The 22,251-nt window shown below is 48.8% G+C and overlaps 1 protein-coding gene across 2 annotated transcripts in view; it reads right to left on the bottom strand.

The window, feature by feature from the left end:
- TMTC3 (transmembrane O-mannosyltransferase targeting cadherins 3) overlaps positions 1-22,251 on the bottom strand; it is a 570,313-nt gene that overhangs the window by 444,741 nt on the left and 103,321 nt on the right. For both annotated transcript variants that reach the window (XM_086918002.1, XM_086918005.1), the window contains exon 3: positions 19,275-19,493. In XM_086918002.1, the coding sequence (XP_086774128.1) occupies positions 19,275-19,493 (219 nt within the window). The remainder of the gene's footprint in view (positions 1-19,274; positions 19,494-22,251) is intronic.

The following is a 22,251-nucleotide window of genomic DNA, read 5'->3' as shown; positions in this document are numbered from 1 at the left end:
TCCAAAGTGTATCCAAATGCCACGAGTGCGCAGTACCGACAGCAGACAGACTTACCGCGCTAGAAGCGCAGACACCATGCCCAGGATCAAGCGTTTGTGTGTGTGTGGCTCTGCCAGCCCTTCGATACTGGTGCCAAGGTGAAGGACTGGGTTCTTTGGACCCAGCGGTGCCAGGGCACAACACCTGAAACCTTCGTGGGTAACCTGCTCCGGCGTACAAGTCACAGAGACACGGGACACTTCCTTCGGCGTCAAAGAGTCAAGGTTTATTTACTGCAGGGAACACAGAAGTCACAGGAAGTACATCGAGTGTAGTTTGGGGAGACTGCTTCAAATTGTATTTGTGGATCGCTCCTTTTATACAGTTTTTACCCATAGGATAACATGATACACAATAGTTTACAACCTGGTTCCCACAAGTCGCTCTCAGAGGGGTCGCTTAGATCACTTTGAAACACACAAGATCCGGAACATAAGTGCGGAAACATTTGGCGGTTCCCAACTGTAAAAACCCATCTTCCCACCATTAGCAAATTCCAATCAGCAGTAAAGTAGATCGAAATAGGAACGAAGACAGGTGCAGAGGAAGACGGAGACAGTAGGGAGATCGGAAAGGGTGTAAAAGGGGAGTGTCGAGAAGCACGAGATACAGGCATCAAAGGGACGTGCCTAATGAGATGCACGACTGAGACAATAAGCCCGTGCGGCAAGATGAGCCTCGAGCGGCGCCATCTGCCTTACAGTAGCATCCCCCTCGTCATAAAGACACTTACAAAGAACATGCGTCTTCCGCCATATCTTGGGAGTCCCAGGGTCGCGAAGCGGACAGCGTCCGTTCGCTGGCTACTTGAGGGCAAGAGACAAAATGGATGCCGTATCTAAGATGGAACCCGTGGGTACAGATGACAAACCCACATAACAAACGAACGGTTTAAGTTAGCACAGCGAAACTGCGCACACTTACAAAACTCGTCGTTTGCGGTTCATAGATACTAGACTCGACCATATTCGTGCGAGTTAAAAACACCACTTACAATTGTCACGGAACCTCAGACGCTCCTTTTGCCCTCATGTAGGCAAGCACTAGTCGGAATCATACTCGATATTCATCAGACCATCAAGATGTCGTTGTAGCATAGCTCTGTCCAACCGAGTCCCCTTGGTAACAGATGGTTGTCTCATACACGTTGTAGCACAGAGGCCACATAAGGCAGGACCACACTGCACACAAAGGCAACACGTGAACAGGAACACTACCACAACCCCGATGATCGTCAGAATCTTCCAACCCCAAGTCGACACCAGGCCCCAAAACCAACCAAGTAGCGTCCAATCCCCTACATCCACGTGTATGGATTCGGAGATCTTGTGCAACTTCGAGATGGCTTGATAGACAGTAGGAGCATTATCTGGAATGAAAATGCAACAGCTCGAATGGATCACTTTACATACCCCACCGCGATCTGCTAAGACAACATCTAAAACCATACGGTTTTGTAATGTCATAAGTCTCTCCGCCTGAAGTTCTGTGGTGATATTACCAAGGGCACTGGCAGTAATGTTAGCTGTCGATTCTACCACTCGAGTCAAATGTCTCAGGTTCCTACTATTAACCATAGGTCCCCAAAACGGGAGGAAACCCTTGAAAAAGTCTCCTGCCTCTTGACCGGCAGTATCCTCTTCGCTAATTACGCCTCGTACAACTCTAGTCTTATGATAATCGGCATCTACAGTAAACGTCGGAGGCAACAGATTTGCAACAAAACATGAGCCCATGAAGTCTGCGGGCAACCATGTGTATGCACGATCATGACAGATAAAGTATGTACCCTTGGCAGCCAGAAACACAGGGGACGGGGACATTGGCAAAACGTAACTTTCAGTGCAAGCACTTACTCCAAGTGAGGCTTGCGAGCCACGACCCACAAGACAAAGATTACCAGTGTGGGGTACGACCCATATTGGAGACGAGCTTTTAAGCTGCTTTTCATTAATGAACATACTATATTCCCCTCTACTTAGGACCCTATAGGCTTGTACCTCTTCTTTAGGGATAAGAAAAGGATCATGGATCTCATCTTCCATCTCCTCTATTGCCATCGATAGCACCCACTGATACGAGGTAGGACCAGCGTTGGGGGAACGTTGTTCTGGAGTGGGGTGGAAACCCAGTGCGCTTCGAAGCATTGTTTGGAATGCTCGAGCTGACCCTTGGGAACTATACGGTAACACCAGATATGGAATTCCCTTACCCGTAGTATGTGGCATCAACCCACACACCCAACAATTAGTAGTGTTAACCACTAACTGATGCTGATGGAGGAGCTGGATAAAGGAATTGTTGCGGAATTCTACACGTCTAGCCTGTTCGTGTTCTGGTAACATATGAAAGGAATGAGGAGAAGCAGTAGAAGTAATGTTAGGGTAAGGAGTAGGAGTAGGGGTAGGAAGTAAGAAGTAAGACATAGTGTAATACACCCCACCCGCCAAAAATGCAGAAGCAGTTAAAAACAAAACAAACAACTGGGATACAAAACATTTCGTACGACTAAGTTTCTGCAGCTTGACTCTATATGCCTGAGCTCCTTCCAAATCATTCAGCTTCGAAAATGCCATTTCCCTACGACCGTCCGCAACGTTTCTTGACGCACTTCGTTCTGTGCAGCAATAGTCAATCCCCAGGAGTTCCTAGGAACCGACGGTCTTTAACCTAGTGTCAAGACCTACTGTCCAGAAGGAAGTACGCGCGCGGCCCTACGGCCCTCAATACACAATATGTATATATTAGCACAATATTTCTCAGCTGTGGAAGAAAAAGATACAAGGAAGAAGCTTGATATATATATATATACAAAACAATTTTCAATGATACGAATGTTCAAAGTTGATCATGGGAAACGAAGATATTGCAGTTATCAATTTCAGCAAAGCAAGCAAATTTTTATTTGTCCTTAGTGTGAGATCGCAAAGAATATCGATGTTTCCCGGGACGTGTCTGCACGTCGAACAAAGGATCTGTCGAAGAGACAGCGTCCTGCTGATCAGTTCGTTGGTCTGGTCTTGAGTCTCTTGCTGACAAATGTTCAACAGTGGCTTTCTGCTGCGCTGAGGGTTCTCCAACAAGCTGTGCGTCGCTAAAAGGTACAAACGCCGGCAATGTTTCTGTTTCTGTTGACGCAATGCCTTTCCTTACCCACGGGTCTGCCGACAAAGGAATAGGGACTCGCTTACAATGGGTAGCATGTACCCAATTTTTCCGCCCCTCAAGACGAACGGCAGTCCTCGTGGCCAGGAGCACCTGGTAAGGTCCGGTGAAGCGAGGGTCCAGATTGTTTTTTCGTGAAAAATTTCGGGTAACCACCCAATCTCCGGGCTGGAGCTGGTGGCCTGGACCCTCCGTCTGCGTCGGCAAGGCGTCGTAAACCTGTTGATGAATTAACCTCAGTTTAGCAGTCAAGTCATGTAAGTAATCAATCAACATCGGAAACTCAAGATCAGAGAATATTCCTGGCCTAGGAACCCCCCACACATTCGCAGGACGGCCGAACACTATTTCATAGGGACTGAGCCCTATTCGGGAGTGTACAGTCGCCCTAGTTGACAGTAATGCTAGAGGCAAAGCATCAGGCCACGAAAGTCCAGTCGTAGCTTGAATCTTCGCTAATTTTAGTTTAAGGGTGCCATTGTACCCTTCAACCAATCCAGCTGACTGGGGATGATTGGCGCTATGGAATTTCTGATTTATTCCAAGGCCCTTACACACACTCTTCATCACACTTCCAACAAACTCACTTCCGTTATCTGACCACACGACTCTAGGCATTCCATACCGAGGAAAGTATTCCTTCAGTAGGATTTTCGCAGTAGACAAAGCAGTATTGTCTTTGAGGGGATAGGCCTCGATCCATCGGGAGAATGCGCAAACCACAACCAAAACGTATTTCAGGTTATTGCATCGCTCCATATGGATGAAGTCCAATTGGATCACCTCAAAGGGATACAAAGGAGGAGCAAAACTGCCAGGGGGAGTTGGGGTTCCTTTGCCAGGATTGTACATTATACACACCATACAATTCTTCACCAAACGTTCAGCACACTTAGTAATTCCATCATTCTTCCACACATCAGCCAACAACTTGCAAATACCTTTCGCGCTAATATGTGCTAACCCATGTGCCATTTGCACAACGGCCAGTACATACGCATCAGGCAACATCCATCTTTTCTGATCTGACAAATCAATCCAGCAACCATTCACATCCAACCTTCCCGTACTTTCTTTCCACTTCATCTTTTCAGTGTCGGTGGCCTCATTCTGAATTGCTTTCACACTCTCTATAGTATTCTCACACATACTTGATTCTGTAGGCCACCTAACCGAATTCGTCACATACATTCGAGTGCTAAGGTTCCGGGCAGTCTCCTTAGCAATCTCATCTGCAAACGCATTACCACGACCAACATCATCCGTCACTTTACGATGCGCACTACATTCAACAATTGCAACTTGAGCAGGCAAAGTCAATGCATCCAAAAGATCGTTCACAAGCTGGCCATGCTGTATTTTCGTGCCATGTGACGTCAAGAAACCACGTTCTCGCCACAATCGTCCGAAACTATGCGCTACACCGAAAGCATACTGACTATCGGTGTACACATTCACACGTTTACCTTTTGCTAATACACATGCTCTAGTAAGAGCGATCAGCTCTGCAGCTTGGGCAGAATTCTGATTCAATCTCGCAGTCTCAACAACAGTATTCAATGTCACCACAGCATAAGCAGTAGTCACATCACCATTCGGCAATTTAAAACATGACCCATCCACATACAGGATGCCATCCGGGTCTTCCAATGGGGTGTTTTTAAGGTCCACACGACCTTTTGTTTCCTCCTCTGTCCGCAAGTAACAGTCATGTTCTGTTACTGCATCTGACTCTGCACTAATTGGTAACAAAGTTGCCGGATTTAGGACATTACAACGTTTTATCTGAATGTGGCTTGCCAAGAGCGTCAATTCGTACCCAGATAACCTCGCACTCGTCAAGTGCTGAGTTTTCGTACGGTTCAAAAGAGTATCGACTGCATGCGGAACCATCACCGTAAGCATATTATCCATGACCAATCCTGCTGATTGTCGGATGGAGACCGCAGCTGCCGCAGTTGCTCTCAAACAACTCGGCAATGCTCTAGCTACTGGGTCTAAGGTCGAGGAAAAATATGCACATGGACGTTGCTTACCACCAAAAGGTTGCGTTAAGACGCTTAAAGCACAACCTTCCCTCTCGTGAACATATAACGTGAACGGTTTACTGTAATCAGGGGTACCTAACACAGGAGCCGAACACAATGAATCACGTAATTCAGAAAAACTTTTCTGACATTCTTCCGTCCATGGTAAAGGAGTCGAAACATCCTTGCACGTAAGAGCCACCAATGGTTTCGCTAGCAATGAAAAATTAGGAATCCACTGCCTGCAGTACGATGTGATACCTAGAAAGGCACGCACATCTCTTTGGGTTTGTGGCACAGCCATGCGCGCAATCGCTGCAATTCTCTCTGGGGTCAATCTCCTTCCCTCCTTTGACAATAAGTGACCTAGGTAGGTTACTTCTTGACAACAATAGTGGAGTTTAGAAGGTGACACCTTGTGATTTAACTCACAGAGATGTTGCAGCAACGACACTGTAGCAATTTTGCAAATGTCCTGAGTATCAGCAGCCACCAATAAGTCGTCGACGTATTGGATTAAAGCCGCACCAACCGGCAACCTAAACGCATCTAGTTGACCCTTCAAAGCTTGACTGTAAATCGATGGACTTTCACAGTAGCCCTGAGGAGCGCGTTTGAACCGGAAGCTACGTCCACCAAGAGAGAAACCGAAAAGGTCCCTGCTCTCTTCGGCAATCGGGATGCTGAAAAACGCATTTTTCAAATCAATCACCGAAAACCATGAAGCTGTAGCTGGAATCAGAGTCAGTAGCGCCGTAATGTCAGGCACAACAGGGAATTGAGGAACCACAATTTTATTCACCTCCCGTAAATCGATAACAAAACGATAAACAGGCGGTTTGGTAGGATCAGTACGTTTAAGAATGGGCAGTACAGGACTATTGCACACGTTTCCCCGAGTTTCTTCAATGACATCTTTCTCGATCAAATCATAGATGATCGCTAACAAAGCTCGTTCACCATCAAGGGAGATACGATATTGGGGAATACGTGGCAATCGCACATTCGATTTCAACTGAACAACATAAGGGGAGATATCAAGTAGGCCCACGTCATTTGGACCCGTCGCCCACAAAGATGCAGGAAGAGAACTCAATTCCGGTGGAAGCTTATCGAGGGACAAGTACATGGGAGAGACTACCCTCTCTCCGAACGTAAGCTTTACACCCGCAGGAGAACAATACAAAGTCGCATACAAGCGTTTAAGCAAATCCAGACCCAAAAGATTTTCGCCACAACCAGTAGACAAAATCAATGGAGCTTCGAGCTCACGTGGCCCAATTTTAAGGGGCAAAGGGCGCGAAACTGGATTGCTAACGGGGGCGCCAGAGAATCCAACGGAAACATTTGTTAAGCCAGACAAAGGTGCGCCAGGGAGTTTCGAATGCATGATAGAACTTTTCGCTGCACCAGTGTCCAACAGAAAAGGCTCAACGACGCCCGATGTAGCAACTGCGACGTAAGGCCCTCTCTGATCAACCGGAACTGATACCACTCCCTCTCCTTGTCTTTGGCTGTCCTAGTAATTACTATCGTCAGGTCCCTGATCGACGTAATAATCGTCTACATTGTACTGCGCAGATCGTCCTTGCGATGATCCACGTTGATCGAAACAGTTATTAGAATTTGATGAATGGTCAGAGCGATCATTCTGAGCACCACGACCTCTACCACGTGATGCGTGCTGTGCACCACCACGACCTCCTCTAGACGAATTACCACCACTACGGTCATTTAAAGCAGGACAATTGAATTTAATGTGTCCCTCCTGTCTACAATAAGCACATTGATTGTACCCTAATGAAGATCTCTGAAAAGATGAATCATTACGCGGCTGCGATCGATTCGATTGCGACTGCGATCTATTCTGCTGAGGCGCATTCTGATTAGAACGCGGCGGATATGCTTGTTGTAACAACACTTTAGTTTTCAGCTCTTTCGTCTTTTTATCGGCACGGTCATTTTCCTCTTTTTCTCTATTTTCGTAATATTGTGCCGTAGCCAATATCTGAGCTGAGGTAGAAACGGCCCATGAACTTTCTGAATTTTTCAATTTATGGCTCAAGTCGGGCAATAAGTTCGATACGAATTTATCCACAAACAACCTCTGTCCACCCTCAGTACCCATATCCTGCCCACTATGATCGACGAATGTTTCCTCGAACCTCGTAAAGAAGTCTGAAACACTCTCATCTTTCTTCTGCTTACAGGCTGACAACTTGTCCCAATTTACCCTCATAGCTGGCATAAGCGTTTTCATTAATGTAATGATTCGCTGGGGAAGAAGTTCAATCAACTGATCGGGTTTAGTAGCAGCCACTTGTCCAGCGTCTGCCGCTGTAATGGCAGCCCAATCACCACCTAATTCATTCGCGTGATCTTGGTGACGAATCTTGGCCCATACCGGTTGCGGTACGACATTGCCAAACAACATGTCGATATCGGCCAGATTCATTATCGTAGCGTCTACGAGCTGCGATAATTCTTTGTAATACCCCGCAGGATTTTTGCGAGGATCAGGCAAAGTTTGTTTCACCTGAAGCACTTCCGATCGTTTCCAAGGGAGGTGTATCCACACTCTCTGGAAATGTGCTGGTATTGGAGCATTAGCATTAGTATTATCAGCGGGTACCCAAACTGGCGGAACTTCACGCATAGGATATTGGCCAGACCCATCTCGTTGTTCAATGTCCTCAACGAACAATGCATGAGGAATAGGAGCGGGACGAAGAGATAGCAACCGCTCAATAGCACGTCGGACATTAGTGTCGACTATCAGTCCAGTTGCGAACTGAAGCCGGAGTTCAGACAGGGCGGTCAGCACCTCGTCAGGCGCATTGGCCGCTATCTGATCATGTAAGAACTTGCACATTTCATCAAACACATATCTCTGAGTAGGTATGTTGAATTGATCAAACGTTTCGAGGACAACACGAGGTGGATTTCTAACAGGGTTTATCATCCAACCCATCGCCATATTGTATAGCGCAACACGTTCTCTATTACCAGGAAGCTGGCTACGTCTCTGTGGACCATCAGAACCTGCAGACCCAAAAACAGGTCCGAGCGACTGAAAGAAGTTTGTCGCAAGGGGAGAATCACGATTACGAGTAGAGGGAGAAGAGTAAGACACAGGACTAACAAGAGAAGGAGTAGAGACGTTAGCAGCAACAGGGGTTAACAACACAGGAGCAGTAGCGTGAGCAGTAGCGGGAACAGGAGTATGTGGAAGCGGAGGAGCAGTAGGAATAGAAATAGGCAAAGGAGCAGGAACAGTCGGAAGAGCAGGTGCAGGTTGAGGAACTGGTGGAGGAATAACAGGTGGAAGAACAGGTACGGCAGGGACCACAGGAGCTGCGGTACCCTGTACGTACGGAGGTGGCGACTTCATAAGATAGGACATTAAAGAATCCTCAACTGCCTCTTCCTTCTTATCCGACTCCGTAGGCAAAACAGGATAGCATTTGTCTATGGACATACGCTGTAATCTCTCAAACACTTCCTTATCCTTATCCTCCTTATCACGCTGAAACTGCTCAGCTTTCTTCACTATAGTAGCAACAGTATCTCGCTGACTACGTTTATTTTGTCTGATCTCTTTCTGTCGGGCTTCTTTGCGCCAGAACCGAAAGGCATCAAACATGGCCGGCCTTGATTTACGTTCGAACAACGTTATTTCCAAATTATCTAAGATCGACGCTTCGAAGCTACCGTGAGGTGGCCAACGAAGATCGCCGTCTTTCTTTGTATATTTGATCCAATAATCGTTAAAAGCAATCGGGCCTAGCCCATGTTTGCTATATAAGTCATATGTAGGAGTTCCAACCGGAGGTATCGGACACGAGTCCTCCAGCAGGGAATCCGCACCACAAGGTCTAAAGCAACTGAACAAAGTACTGCGACCAGGCATCTTGCACACTAGCCGAGTTTCACAAACTTCAAGGGTTACGGGATTTCGGGATTTACCAAGTCCCAGCAAAGAACTAAACCCTCGGTCTTTGGCGGCTGCAGTCGTCAAACAAATACAACAACAACAAAGTACGCTAGCAAAGTGTCACCGACAAAAACACTCACACAGCGTGTACAACAAAGACACCCGCTAAAGTGTCTACAACAAAAACACTCGCTAAAGTGTTTACAACAAAGACACTCGCTAAAGTGTCTACAACCAAGAACTCTGGGAGCGACCCACAAATACTTAACTCAAAGATCAATGGCGTCCTCAGGAAGGCCCGTCAATCGTCTCGCTATACCAAGGTCTACGCCAGGCGCCAAAACAGGTCTACAGTCAGGGCAGCAGTCCGTCGCAGCCGTTAGGAGGCGGGAATCTTCGCGGGAAAAGTCTTCGGGCCACTTATTTCGACAACAGGATCGATGAAGCGGGGTGCACCTTCCCTCGGAGATTTCACACGAAGTTCCTCACGATCGTCGGGCTTGGACCGGTACCACTGATCGGGCCCCACGTTGGGCGCCAACTGAAGGACTGGGTTCTTTGGACCCAGCGGTGCCAGGGCACAACACCTGAAACCTTCGTGGGTAACCTGCTCCGGCGTACAAGTCACAGAGACACGGGACACTTCCTTCGGCGTCAAAGAGTCAAGGTTTATTTACTGCAGGGAACACAGAAGTCACAGGAAGTACATCGAGTGTAGTTCGGGGAGACTGCTTCAAATTGTATTTGTGGATCGCTCCTTTTATACAGTTTTTACCCATAGGATAACATGATACACAATAGTTTACAACCTGGTTCCCACAAGTCGCTCTCAGAGGGGTCGCTTAGATCACTTTGAGACACACAAGATCCGGAACATAAGTGCGGAAACATTTGGCGGTTCCCAACTGTAAAAACCCATCTTCCCACCATTAGCAAATTCCAATCAGCAGTAAAGTAGATCGAAATAGGAACGAAGACAGGTGCAGAGGAAGACGGAGACAGTAGGGAGATCGGAAAGGGTGTAAAAGGGGAGTGTCGAGAAGCACGAGATACAGGCATCAAAGGGACGTGCCTAATGAGATGCACGACTGAGACAATAAGCCCGTGCGGCAAGATGAGCCTCGAGCGGCGCCATCTGCCTTACAGTAGCATCCCCCTCGTCATAAAGACACTTACAAAGAACATGCGTCTTCCGCCATATCTTGGGAGTCCCAGGGTCGCGAAGCGGACAGCGTCCGTTCGCTGGCTACTTGAGGGCAAGAGACAAAATGGATGCCGTATCTAAGATGGAACCCGTGGGTACAGATGACAAACCCACATAACAAACGAACGGTTTAAGTTAGCACAGCGAAACTGCGCACACTTACAAAACTCGTCGTTTGCGGTTCATAGATACTAGACTCGACCATATTCGTGCGAGTTAAAAACACCACTTACAATTGTCACGGAACCTCAAAGGTGTGTGGTGAGCCCGGAGTGAGTGGCAGCAAGTTCTCTGCAGTGCTGGTCTGGGCAGCCTTTATTTACATGTGTAAAATGTAAACATGCAGCAGGCAGTCTGGAGGGCTATTTTACCCGGAGCAGAACAGGGCACTATACAGTCTAGCTGGGGCTTTACCTGTGGTTTTTTTTTATTAAAGAACAGCAGAGAATATGTTTACATTTTACTTTGTAAACATCCCGCCTGTGCCCCTGCCTGCTTTGCTCCGAAACCAGAAAGTGTAGTTTAAACGGGCAGACATCCCTCCTGCTAAACCTGAACAGGGGCTGCATTAAAGAGGGTGGTGGGGGGGGGGGGCTGTGTAAAAATGTGTAAAATTGGCATCTGATGATTATTACAAATACTCAAAATAAATCTTTGGAATAGGTCTTGCGTCTATTTGGTTCGATTTTTCATAAGCTAGAGATATATTTCACCATTAAATAGGCATACAATTTATTTTTATACAATGCAATCACACAAGTAATGAATATTTTAAGAAACAGCTACAAAAAAAGCTAAACAGTATAAAGTGTTGCAAATTGTAGAGTATCGACCAAAGACATGTTTTTGCAGAGATGGCGTCCTCTCTATGATGTGCATAGTGAGCTGACGGGCGTAATGTAAATATAATAAAATAATATACACACACACATACACAGAATTTAAAAAACTAAAAATACCCACAAAACACACACATTTTTTTTATATACTACTGAGACAAACAAGTGCACTTTTATTAATAATACTGAGATGAACAGGATGTGTGGTTGTGCGAGGTGGTAAAATAATGGCATAACCTTACAGCGGATTGTACGGTTCCCTTTCGAAACTCTATTAAAAAAGCGAGTGGGCGCGCCTCGTGTGGCAGCAAGGGGAGAGAGGAGGGGGGCCTGTGCCGGATTTCCTAGCAGGAGGGAGCATCAAGGCGCGATAATTGCTAACATATGGTGCTGCTGCCTGCTCCCGCAAGGGAATCGCCAAACGTGCACGCGTTGCCATTGAAAGCAATGCAACGCGTGCACGTTTTTGGCCTCAAAACAAAACTCAATTGCTAAAGGTATTTTTCCTATGCAGTGCATGCGCGCTGCATAGGCGAGACCTAATGAAGAAGAAAACTGCATCAGTCAAGGAAATATGCCAGAAACAAGAGTACCAAAATGCACTTATGTATGTCTCCAAAAAAGACAATAACCATGAAACATGGACTTAAAAAACTAAAAATCACAGAAACCTAAATGATCACTACTGCACACCTGAAATATTTAATGATTTTATGTGATTATTGTCTTGCCAATAAAATATTTTGATTGTATTTCAGTGTATTATTGTGACAATTTCTGTGCTACCGTTTGCACATTATGGCTGAAAACATGTTGCTTATCACCATATACACCTACCATGCCTACATCAACTCAAGCAGAACTCTAAATGTTGAGGAAAGTACATGATTGGAACAACTCACAACAGTATTCCCTCTTGTCTCCCTTTATTATTCAAGCTACCAACTGTGTTTTGCAGTGTTCAGGAAGAACTCCCACAGAGCAAACGTAGTAATGAAATTGGTAAGATAATGGAAAAGGAATCAGTAAGCAATATCCATTTGTCCTTGGCAACGTGTACTTCAAGTGGAAAATGCAGTCTTCTTTCCCTAAAGCACAAGTTACTACTTGTTTAATGATATATCTGTAAGAGACATTAGTTAGTGATAGATTCCTTACCTTAGAATATCCCCAGGCGTCAGACTGGATCCGGAAACTTTTGAGTAGCAGTACCCTTGCGCGTCGGTAGGCGTCGTCTGCGGCTCCGCGTCCGTCGTCGGCGCCGTGTTGACGTCGGAGTACTTAGACGCCGCCTCCGCGTGCTGACGTCAGTTCTTAGACACAGCTTTTCCGCGCCAGAAACGCAGAGCTATGCCAAAAACCGACACTGGTGCCTTGAAACTAGAGCCCTGAAAGGGGATGACCTTAACCCTAGATATCGGTTCACAGAACGGGGAGGATGGGTGGGTCGGTAAGGAATCTATCACTAACTAACTAATGTCTCTTACAGATATATCGTTACACAAGTAGTAACTTGTGTATCTGAAAGAGACACGTTAGGGATAGATTCCTTACCTTAGAATAGATACCCCAGCAATACCAACCCCGGTGGTGGGTCTGCGAAGCAATAATCACACCAGAAAGTCCTGGAGGACGGAACGGCCAAACAAGCCATCCCTCCGGACTTGGCTGTCCAGGCAATAGTGTCTTGCAAACGTGTGCAGCGAGGCCCACGTAGCCGCCTGGCAAATGTCCTGCAAGGGCACGCCTCGGCCCAAGGTAGTTGTAGTCGCTGTGGCTCGAGTGGAATGAGCCCTCAGCCCAACAGGGGGTTCCTTCTTTGCCAATGAGAAACAAGCCTGGATACACAAGATGATCCACCGCGAGATGATCCACCGCGAGATGGTCCGCTTGTGTACCGCTTTCCCCTTCTTAGAGTTGGTCATCCACCCGGAACTGGCGTGTGCGATCCCGATAGAACAAGAGCGCACGTTTTGGGTCCAGACGGTGGAGCCTCTCTTCCTCTCTCAAGGGATGCGGAGGCGAAAAGAAGGTGGGCAAGGTGATGGATTGCCCAATGTGGAAGGCCGTGACTACCTTGGGTAGGAAAGAGGGCCTTGTCCGCAACACAACCTTGTCCGGATGGACTGAAGGAAAGGAGGTTTACAGGATAGAGCCTGGAGCTCACTCACTCTCCTGGCAGAGGTGATGGCTACCAGGAAGGCAGTCTTCAAAGTAAGAAGGCGAAGAGGACAGTTGTGGAGCGGCTCAAAGGGAGCGCACATTAGAAATGTAAGAACCAAGTTCAAGTCCCACTGAGGCATCACAAAGGGAACAGGAATCGAGTTACAACAGGGGACTTGAACAAAGATGGTTGATCAGGCAGTCTTAGGAAGGCTGAAAGGGCAGAAAGATAGCCCTTGATAGTGCCCAGAGCAGAGCCCTGCTGGGCAAGAGAAAGAAGGAAGAGAAGAACCTCAGAAAGAGGGGCAGAGAGAAAATCCACAGCCTTTGCTGTGCACCATGCCACAAATCTGTTCCACCTGCAGGCGTATACCGACTTTGTGGAGGGACGCCTGGCTGCCAGAATGATGTTACAGACTTCAGGAGGCAAGTCAAATGGCCTCAACTGTCGCCGCTCAATCTCCAAGCATGGAGGTGGAGACTGGACAGGTTCGGGTGGAGGACCGTCCCCTGCTGCTGCGACAGAAGGTCCTCCTGAAGAGGCAGACGAACCGGGGGATCGACTGACATACTGAGTAGCTCGGGATACCAGTACCTTTGTGCCCAGTCCGGAGCCACAAGGATGACTTGTGCCCCGTCGTGCCGGATCTTCTTCAGCACTCTGGGCAGAAGTGGTATAGGCGGAAAGGCGTACAACAGACCGCAACTCCACTCGCGACGAAAAGCGTCTCCGAGCGAGTGCCGCCTTGGAAATTCCAACGCGCAGAACTGATGACATTGCGCGTTCTCTTCGGTGGCGAATAGATCTAACCAAGGCTCTCCCCACTGCAGAAAGAGACCTTGCGCCACGTCAGAGTTCAGACGCCATTCTTGATCCATCATGCACCGGCGGCTGAGTTCGTCCGCCCTAGCGTTCAGAGAACCTGCCAGGTGTTGAACCACCAGAGTCACGCCCTGATGTTCCAGCCATTGCCAGAGGCGCAGAGGGTCCACGACCCCACCCCGGCCTGTTTGTTGCAGTACCACATGGCGGTGGTGTTGTCCGTGAACACTTGCACTACACTCCCTCGGACAGAGGGGAGGAATGCCTTCAGTGCTAGACGAATCGCCAGCAAAAGGTTGATATGGAGCCGGGACTCCGCCGGAGACCAGAGGCCTCTGATCTCCGCCTCTCCCATGTGGCCTCCCCAGCCCTGGAGGGACGCGTCCGTCACAACTACGTGCTCCGGTTGGGGAAGGGAGAAGGATCTGCCGCTGACCCAATCGCGGTCCGTGATCCACCACTGCAGCTGTCTCGCAGTGCCCTCCGAGATCAGGACATGGTCGGACAGGTTGCCCTGATGCTGGGCCCACTGAAACTTCAGGTCCCACTGCAGAGCCCGCATCCGCCAACGGGTGTGATGCACCAGAAGGATGCAGGAAGCCATCAGCCCCGGAAGCCGCAGTGTCAACCTGACGAAACTCGGGATAAAGGCTGGAAGATTGGAATCAGAGCCTGTATATCCCGAACCCGCTGTTCGGGTGGGTAAACCCGAAACTGCGCAGAGTCGAGAACCGCTCGATGAAGAGGAGCTTCTGAGAGGGACACAGGTGTGACTTCGGCACATTGATGGAGAACCCCAGCTGGTGCAAGATGTCTGCCGTCGTCTGGAGGTGATGGACGACTGTCTGAGGCGAGCCCGCCTTCAACAACCAGTCGTCGAGGTGGGGGAAGACTGACACCCCTAACCTGCGCAGATGAGCTGCGACCACAGCCATCACCTTCGTGAACACTCGTGAGGCGCTGGTAAGGCTGAAGGGGAGCACAGTAAACTGAAAGTGCTCGTGGCCTACCGTGTACCGCAGGTGGGCCGGCAGGACGGGGATGTGGAAATAAGGGTCCTGCAAATCCAACGCTACCATCCAGTCTCCTGGGTCCAGTGCAGCTAAGACCTGAGCTAGAGTCAGCATCTTGTACTTCTCCTTCCGGAGGAAGCCGTTGACGTTCCGTAGGTCCAAGATAGGGCGTAGGCCCCCTTTGCCCTTCTTGGGTACCAGAAAGTAGTGGGAGTAGCAACCACGTCCTACTTCTGGCCCAGGAACGCGCTTGATGGCCCCCTTGGCCAAGAGGGCTGAAACGTCCTCCTGCAGAAGCCGCAAGTGATCCCCCGATACGCAGTGGTGTTGCGGTGGCATGGCTTGAGGGGTCGTCTCGAAGGGGAGTAGCCCCTCCGGACGATCTGCAGCACCCACCTGTCCGAAGTGACAGTGCGCCAGTGAGAGTGGTGATGGCGAACCCTGCCCCCCACTGGTGTCACATGGGCCGAGAAGCACGGACTAGGAGGGTTTAGAGGCGGATGCTGCAGGGGAAGGTGTGGACTGGCCTCGCCGTTGTCCCCGACCGCCTCCGCGGCGATTTCCACGGCCGCCACCGCGCTGGAAGTTAGTCTGCGGCGTGTGGCTGGCAGCACGTGTGGGGACGCCCCTTCCTTGGCCACGAAAGAACCGAAAAGCACCCGTTTGCTGGCGTGGGGCCGAGAGGCCCAAGGACTTGGCCGTAGCCCTGGAGTCCTTAAAGCGCTCAAGCGCATGGTCTGTCTTGTAGCCAAAAAGGCGACGGCCATCAAACGGCATGTCCATCAGAGTGTTTTGGACATCTGCTGAAAAATTGGCGGACCTCAACCAGGCGTGGCGTTTAACCGCCACCGTCGTTGCCATCGCTCTACCTAGTGAGTCGGTGGTATCCCGCCCACACCGGATAGAATATTTCACTGCATCCCGACCCTCCACAAGGGTTTGGCCCGTACCTCCAACAGACACTCTGGCAGCACTTCTGCAACCATCTCCCACAGAGAGTGGGTGTAGCGGCCCAAGAGGCATGCGGTGTTGGAAGACCGCAGTCCCAGACTAAGGGAGGAGAAGATCTTTTTTCCGTACTGCTCGTACCTCTTGGATTCCCTGTCCGGTGTAGCCGACGGGAATGCGGTCTGGGAATTGGAGGCCTGGATTACCAGACTCTCGGGGGTAGGGTGGGTGGACAGGAAACATGGGTCGCCCGGGGCCGGGCGGTGGCGTCTGGCTACGTTCCTATCTACGGGCGAACCTGTAGCGGGCCTGGACCAAGTGCCCAAAAGAACGTCGGTCAAGGCCTCAAAGGGCAGCAGAGGCTCGGCCGAGCTTGACTACGGTTTAAGGACCTCAGTGAGGAGCTTAGTCCTCACGGCCGCGACGGGGAGCTCAAGGCCCAAGGCCTTGCAACCCTCATCAACACCACACTATAGGTTGCCCCCTCCTCCGAAGCCACGGTAGGAGGGGAGACAAAACCAGTGTCTGGAGAGGTGTCCAGGCTACTGGCCTCCCCAAGTTCCCCTGTCCAGTCCTCTTGAGACTGACACTCTCGGGTCAGAGGGTCCTCAGACCCCTCCCAATTCTCCTCATCACCCATCTCCTGATACTCAGGGTTTTCAATCAATGGGGCCGGTTCATAGAAGTGAAAATCTCCAAACGCCGTCGAAAGCGGCGCCCAGCGGCGCCGTTCCGACGTCGGAACCGGAGCGAAGGAGGCATTGGGGGCAGCGCCGCCCGAGGCGACACCTGACGGACCGACGCCGGGGGGGTCGTAAGGTCCACCGGCGACGATCCAGATCCCAAAGAAGGTCCAGTGGGGTCCCGCGGCACCGGGCCCAAAGGTGCCGGCGGCGTCGGGACCGCTTGACCCTGCGGCGCCGGGCCCGAAGGCGGTGTCGGGACTGTGGGGCCCTGCGGTGCCGGGCCCGAAGGCGCCGGCTGCGTCGGGGCCGAAGCCCCCGACCCGCTAGGGGCCTCAGACGGGTCCGCTGGGCCCGAAGGCGCCGCAGAGCCCGTCGGAGGAGAGACGTGGGCGGTATCACCCGAACCCCCGGCCTGGTCGCGTGAGGGGGGGGGGGGGGGAGTCAGAAGAGCGATGGCGCCTCTTCGACTTCTTGTGCATCTCACCTGACGACTACTTCGACCCGGAGGAGTGGTGCCGACTCTCGGAACTGTGGTGGCTCTGAGCCCACGACCGGGACCTCTCACGGCGCGGGGCCGACTGCCGGAGTTCGAGTCGCCTGCGGGACCGCTCCCGCCTGGCTTTCGAAGAGAGGGCCCGGCAGTCGGAGCAGGCCTTGTCGTCGTGGTCGACGCCTAGACAAGTTAGGCACAGGTGGTGAGGATCCATGACCGACATTGTGCGGTCGCAATCCTCGCAGTGCTTTAAACCAGGCATCCCTACGGCACCGATCGGAGTCGTAAGACTTCAAAAAATTATCAAAAATTATCCAAAAAAGTTAGTCAAAAATTGACTAGGGGTTACTACTTTTTCCAGATCTGCACTTGCTGGCACGGAAAAAAGAAGAACTGACGTCAGCACGCGGAGGCGGCGTCTAAGTACTCCGACGACGTCATCACGGCGCCCACGACACGACGACGGACGCGGAGCCGCAGACGACGCCTACCGACGCGCAAGTGTACTGCTATGCAAAAGTTCAGGATCCAGTCTGACGCCTAAGGATATTCTAAGGCAGGGGTCTCCAAACCGGTCCTGGAGGGCCGGATCCATGCCAGATTTTTTGGATATCCCCATTGAGATACATTTAGTTATTTTAAAAATCTGGCTTGGATCCGGCCCTCCAGGACCGGTTTGGAGACCCCTGTTCTAAGGTAAGGAATCTATCACTAACGTGTCTCTTTCAGATGCATACATAACAAAACTCCTTCTTTATTTATCATGAGCGGTCCCTAGGGTCTAGGGCCACAACCTCTGCTGCATAGGTACCCCAAGACTAATTTGTGCCACACATGCTCTGAAGCAATCTATATGCAGCACTGACTCACAAATCATACAAACAAATCATTGCAGCTCAGAAAATATAAAACATGGCATCCAAATTACAGTCAGTAGCGCACCCGCAAGCCCCGCCACTCCCCGGCTACATACACTTCAGCTCTTATCAGTAACCACTCTCTGGTCATTCATGCACAACATAGCTATGTCACACAAATCAAACTAAAAACTGAAAAAAAGGATGATACCCACTGCTACACACATCCTTGGCATCCTCATCACTGCAGGCTAGAACCTCTAGAACACATACCACTCTCACAAAATAGAAGGACTCACTGTCATCCACAAATAGACCTGCCCCCTGTGCTCTACCTAGGCTCAAATCACATTAGGTCATTCAAACTCTTCATCTGCCGCATCTACTCTCTCAGGGGCACACTAGCTTCCTACCTGATCAACAGACGGCCCAAACTCAACAAGAACTTGGTCATTGAATTCTTGGTTCTCATCACCACTGCCTTCATTCAGCAATTGAGCCCAGAGTTCCTTGGAAGCTTCAACCTACCCAGTGATTCAAACTCCAAGACACAGATAAAATTGCTCAGCGCACTCCTAAATAATCTACCACCAAGCAGTGCATCTTCAAACCTGCCCACTACAAATCAAATTTCCACAACCTCATTATGCCTGCAACAACTCCATAACCCTGGTCCGGACAGAACATTATGCTACCCACTTCTCAATTCTCCTCCTGACACTTGTGCATCACAGTCAATCAAAAAGAGAAAATTAGATCTTCCACTCCTTCAAACACCTTCCTGTTGACACTCACCAACAGGAACTCATCAGCATCTCAAACACTTTCCTGCACTCCTCAAATGTCAACATTTGCCAACATTTGAATTCAGCACTTAAAAACTAGGTGGAACACAGCCCACAGCTGAAGATACCATCTCACAGTGCCATTTTACACCGAAAGGCTCTCTGAGAACAAGGGCACCAAAGAAAGAGAGGAAAAAATATGACGACTATCCTTTGCTTCCCCCATGACCTGCAAGAGAGAAAATCAAGTAATGCACATGCGATTTTAAGTACCAAAATCATATCAAATATACTTACTGCTTCTGTATGTATTGGATGCACAGCAAACAATAGAGATGCAATAAGGCTGGTTTGGTTGTCCATGAAAAGCTTGCAGACTTTGAGGAAAACCAAGCACACAACAGCATGCAAGATGAGGTTGAGGAAATGGTACAGTACAGCATTCAACTCGCTAAAGACATAGTTCAAGCGAAATGTCAGGACTGTCAAAGGGCGATAGGACTTATGGCTTCTCTCCTAGGACAGAAAGAACAGACTTTAGTTAAGAGAGCGGGTGTATTAGTTTATCAATAATAAACATGTTTCCAACATAAATGAATTAATTCCTATTGGCAATGACAGGGCCCCAAGTTGTACTTTTCTAAAGTTGGAAATTATTGTTTAAACAGTATGACAAATGCCTGCTTCATAGCTTAGTTTACATTTATTTACTCCAATATTACATTTTCATTTGGTGTCATTGGCTTCTACAACCACTAAGATGAAAAAACTATAGACCCACCTAGTGAGATTGAGCACGGAGCTGCAAGATATGACTGCTATGTCAATCAACTTCGGTTTAAACTTCTCTTTTTTTTTTTAAATAATTGCTGGTGGCGTAAGTTTTACCTTTTCATTGGGATTATCATCAGCTAGATTCTCCATTGCTTACAGGTACATTTGAATTTTCCAGTTTTGAATGTTGTGAATATTTCCTATGGATTATTTCATTATATTTCACCTTCGGGTACTGTATATCTCATTTCATTGGGTCAAACATGTCTCGTATTTTTAGTACCAAAGTTCTGTGCAAGAGGGCGAGCTGTTATGGCGCAAATGGACATCCATGATCTGGAGTAATATCTAGTATAATACAATGTTGTTTTTTTTTCACTTCACCTGCCTCTCTCTCACCTGCAACCTAGCCAGATATTTATTACAAATATATACTTGTGTTTTCCAATAGCAGATACAATTATTATGCTTTGTGGTGAGACGTTAAGTTACGCATGCAAAGTTAGGCATAGGGAATGGGTTCCAATGGGTGTTCCAGGATTCTACCACTGGGCCCATCTCCCCACAAGAAAGTATTAAGTTATGTTGTACAGTTGTGCACAGAGGGGAAATATGTGGCCGAGATGACAGGTGTAAGGAATACCAAAATCCAGTTCCTTGTAGGGTAGTGCAGTGAATAAAAGACGCTACGGCTGTGGCAACAGAGGTATCACTGGCGTGTAATGGGGAACCGCCAGATGGATACTTTCTATCTATTTGGATAGTAATGTTGGACCTGGCCCTTTTTGAAAGGCTATGCCAAAACTTTTTGCCTCCTTTCTCCTATTTTGTCTGACCTGTTTTTGTTGGCTTTAGGACTCCGAGCACTTTATCACTTCTGATCAGTGCTAAAGTGCAAGTGCTCCCTGTGGAAATGTGGATTGTGATTTGTTATCCATGATTGGCAGATTTATTTTACTGGTAGGCACACTTGCAAAGTGACCTGTGTTTGCCCAGGGCCTGTAATTCAAATGCTACTAGTGGGCCAGTAGCAAGGATTGTGCCACCCACATGTGTAGAGCTGTAGCCATGTTTCAGGCCTGCCACTGCAGTGTCTGTGTGGGAAGTTTTAAACTGCCATGTCGACTTGGCTAGTGCACCCACTTGCCAGGCACAAACCTTCCCTGTTTGTAAATGAAAAGCACCCCTAAGGTAGGTCCAAGGTAGCCCAATGGGCAGGGTGCAATGTATTTAAAAGGTAGGACTTGTACTGGTGTGTTTTACAATGTCCAGATAGTCAACTACTGCTAACTTAGTTTTTCACTATTGCAAAGACCATCTCTCCAATAGGTTATCCTTTGAGCTGTGCCTTACAACTAGGGGTGGGCGGAATTTGCGTAATCGCGTTACGCAAATCTCCGCGTAACGGTAAAAAATCTCAGCAAACACGCAGAAAATCCGCAAACACTGGGAATCGCTTGCTCGCAATGCTTTTTTCTTGTTCGCAATTGCTGTTTGCGTGCTCGGGCGAAATTTACGACTGACAATGGCAGCCGTAAACCTTTTTCCAGAGTTGTGAATAAAGTGGTCGGAGGGAAAGTGAACTTGCAAATACTCAGATTTTCGCAGAAGCAAATCTACACATGCATATTTGCTCATGCTAAAATGCAGTTCATAAATATTTTCTAGGAGTACTATTTGTTGTCCTACTTCTGTAAATTCTTGAAAATTCTCGAAAGGCGAGTAGCTCCACTTAATGCAAGGACATATACCATGAATGCACTTTTGAGACTTTCTGCATAATAATTGAGCCCCTAATTTGGTCTGGGATTGACTGTGACCTTTTGTGTTTATTAAAATTCTGTCTCTCTCTGTATCAGCTGGCTTCACTGTGAGTGACAGCATTCTGCTTTTTTTACAAGGAGCATACAGGCATACAAAGTAGTTGTGTTCAGTGCCAGTAACTACTGTGGCAGTGTGGGCTTTGAGAACAAACAAAATTGTTGCTTTTGCCAATGTTTGTTATAATGGTGAGGGCCCGGCAGCTACCACACCATTAAGGTTTTTTTACAAAAACCATGTACACATTGAAAGAACTAATTGAGTTTACTAGTTTCCCGAATAATGGGGCCCAGAACCCGATATTTCGGAAACTTGGCGATCATGGGGTGTTTTGGGGTCCCCGGAGGGGGGCATAGGGCAAGGGAGTGGCATGCCCTCTCCACCACAAAGCAGATGGATAGAGAGGAGGTGGGCAGGCAGGAGGTCAGCCTGGTCTTCAAGAAGTGTCCGGGGTATTGCCTCTCTGTCCCTTTGGGGAATCCCACAAAGCTTAGGTTACAGTGGCGGGCCTGGCCCTTGGCATCCTCTGCTCAGGCCTCCAGCACCAAAGATGTTATTATAAGGCGCTGGACCGTTGACTCTAGGTCCTTGACAGTATTTTCCCGCTCCGACACTCATCCCACTGCCCCCGCAACCCTATTTGCCACCCCTCTTAGGTCCTGGCGTAGGAAGGAGATAT

The sequence above is a fragment of the Lissotriton vulgaris genome, chromosome 1_1 (genome assembly GCF_964263255.1).
Source record: "Lissotriton vulgaris chromosome 1_1, aLisVul1.2, whole genome shotgun sequence".
NCBI classification, from domain to species: domain Eukaryota; kingdom Metazoa; phylum Chordata; class Amphibia; order Caudata; family Salamandridae; genus Lissotriton; species Lissotriton vulgaris.
Note: the sequence above shows the minus strand (reverse complement) of the source record. Positions and strands in the feature narration are given on the sequence as shown.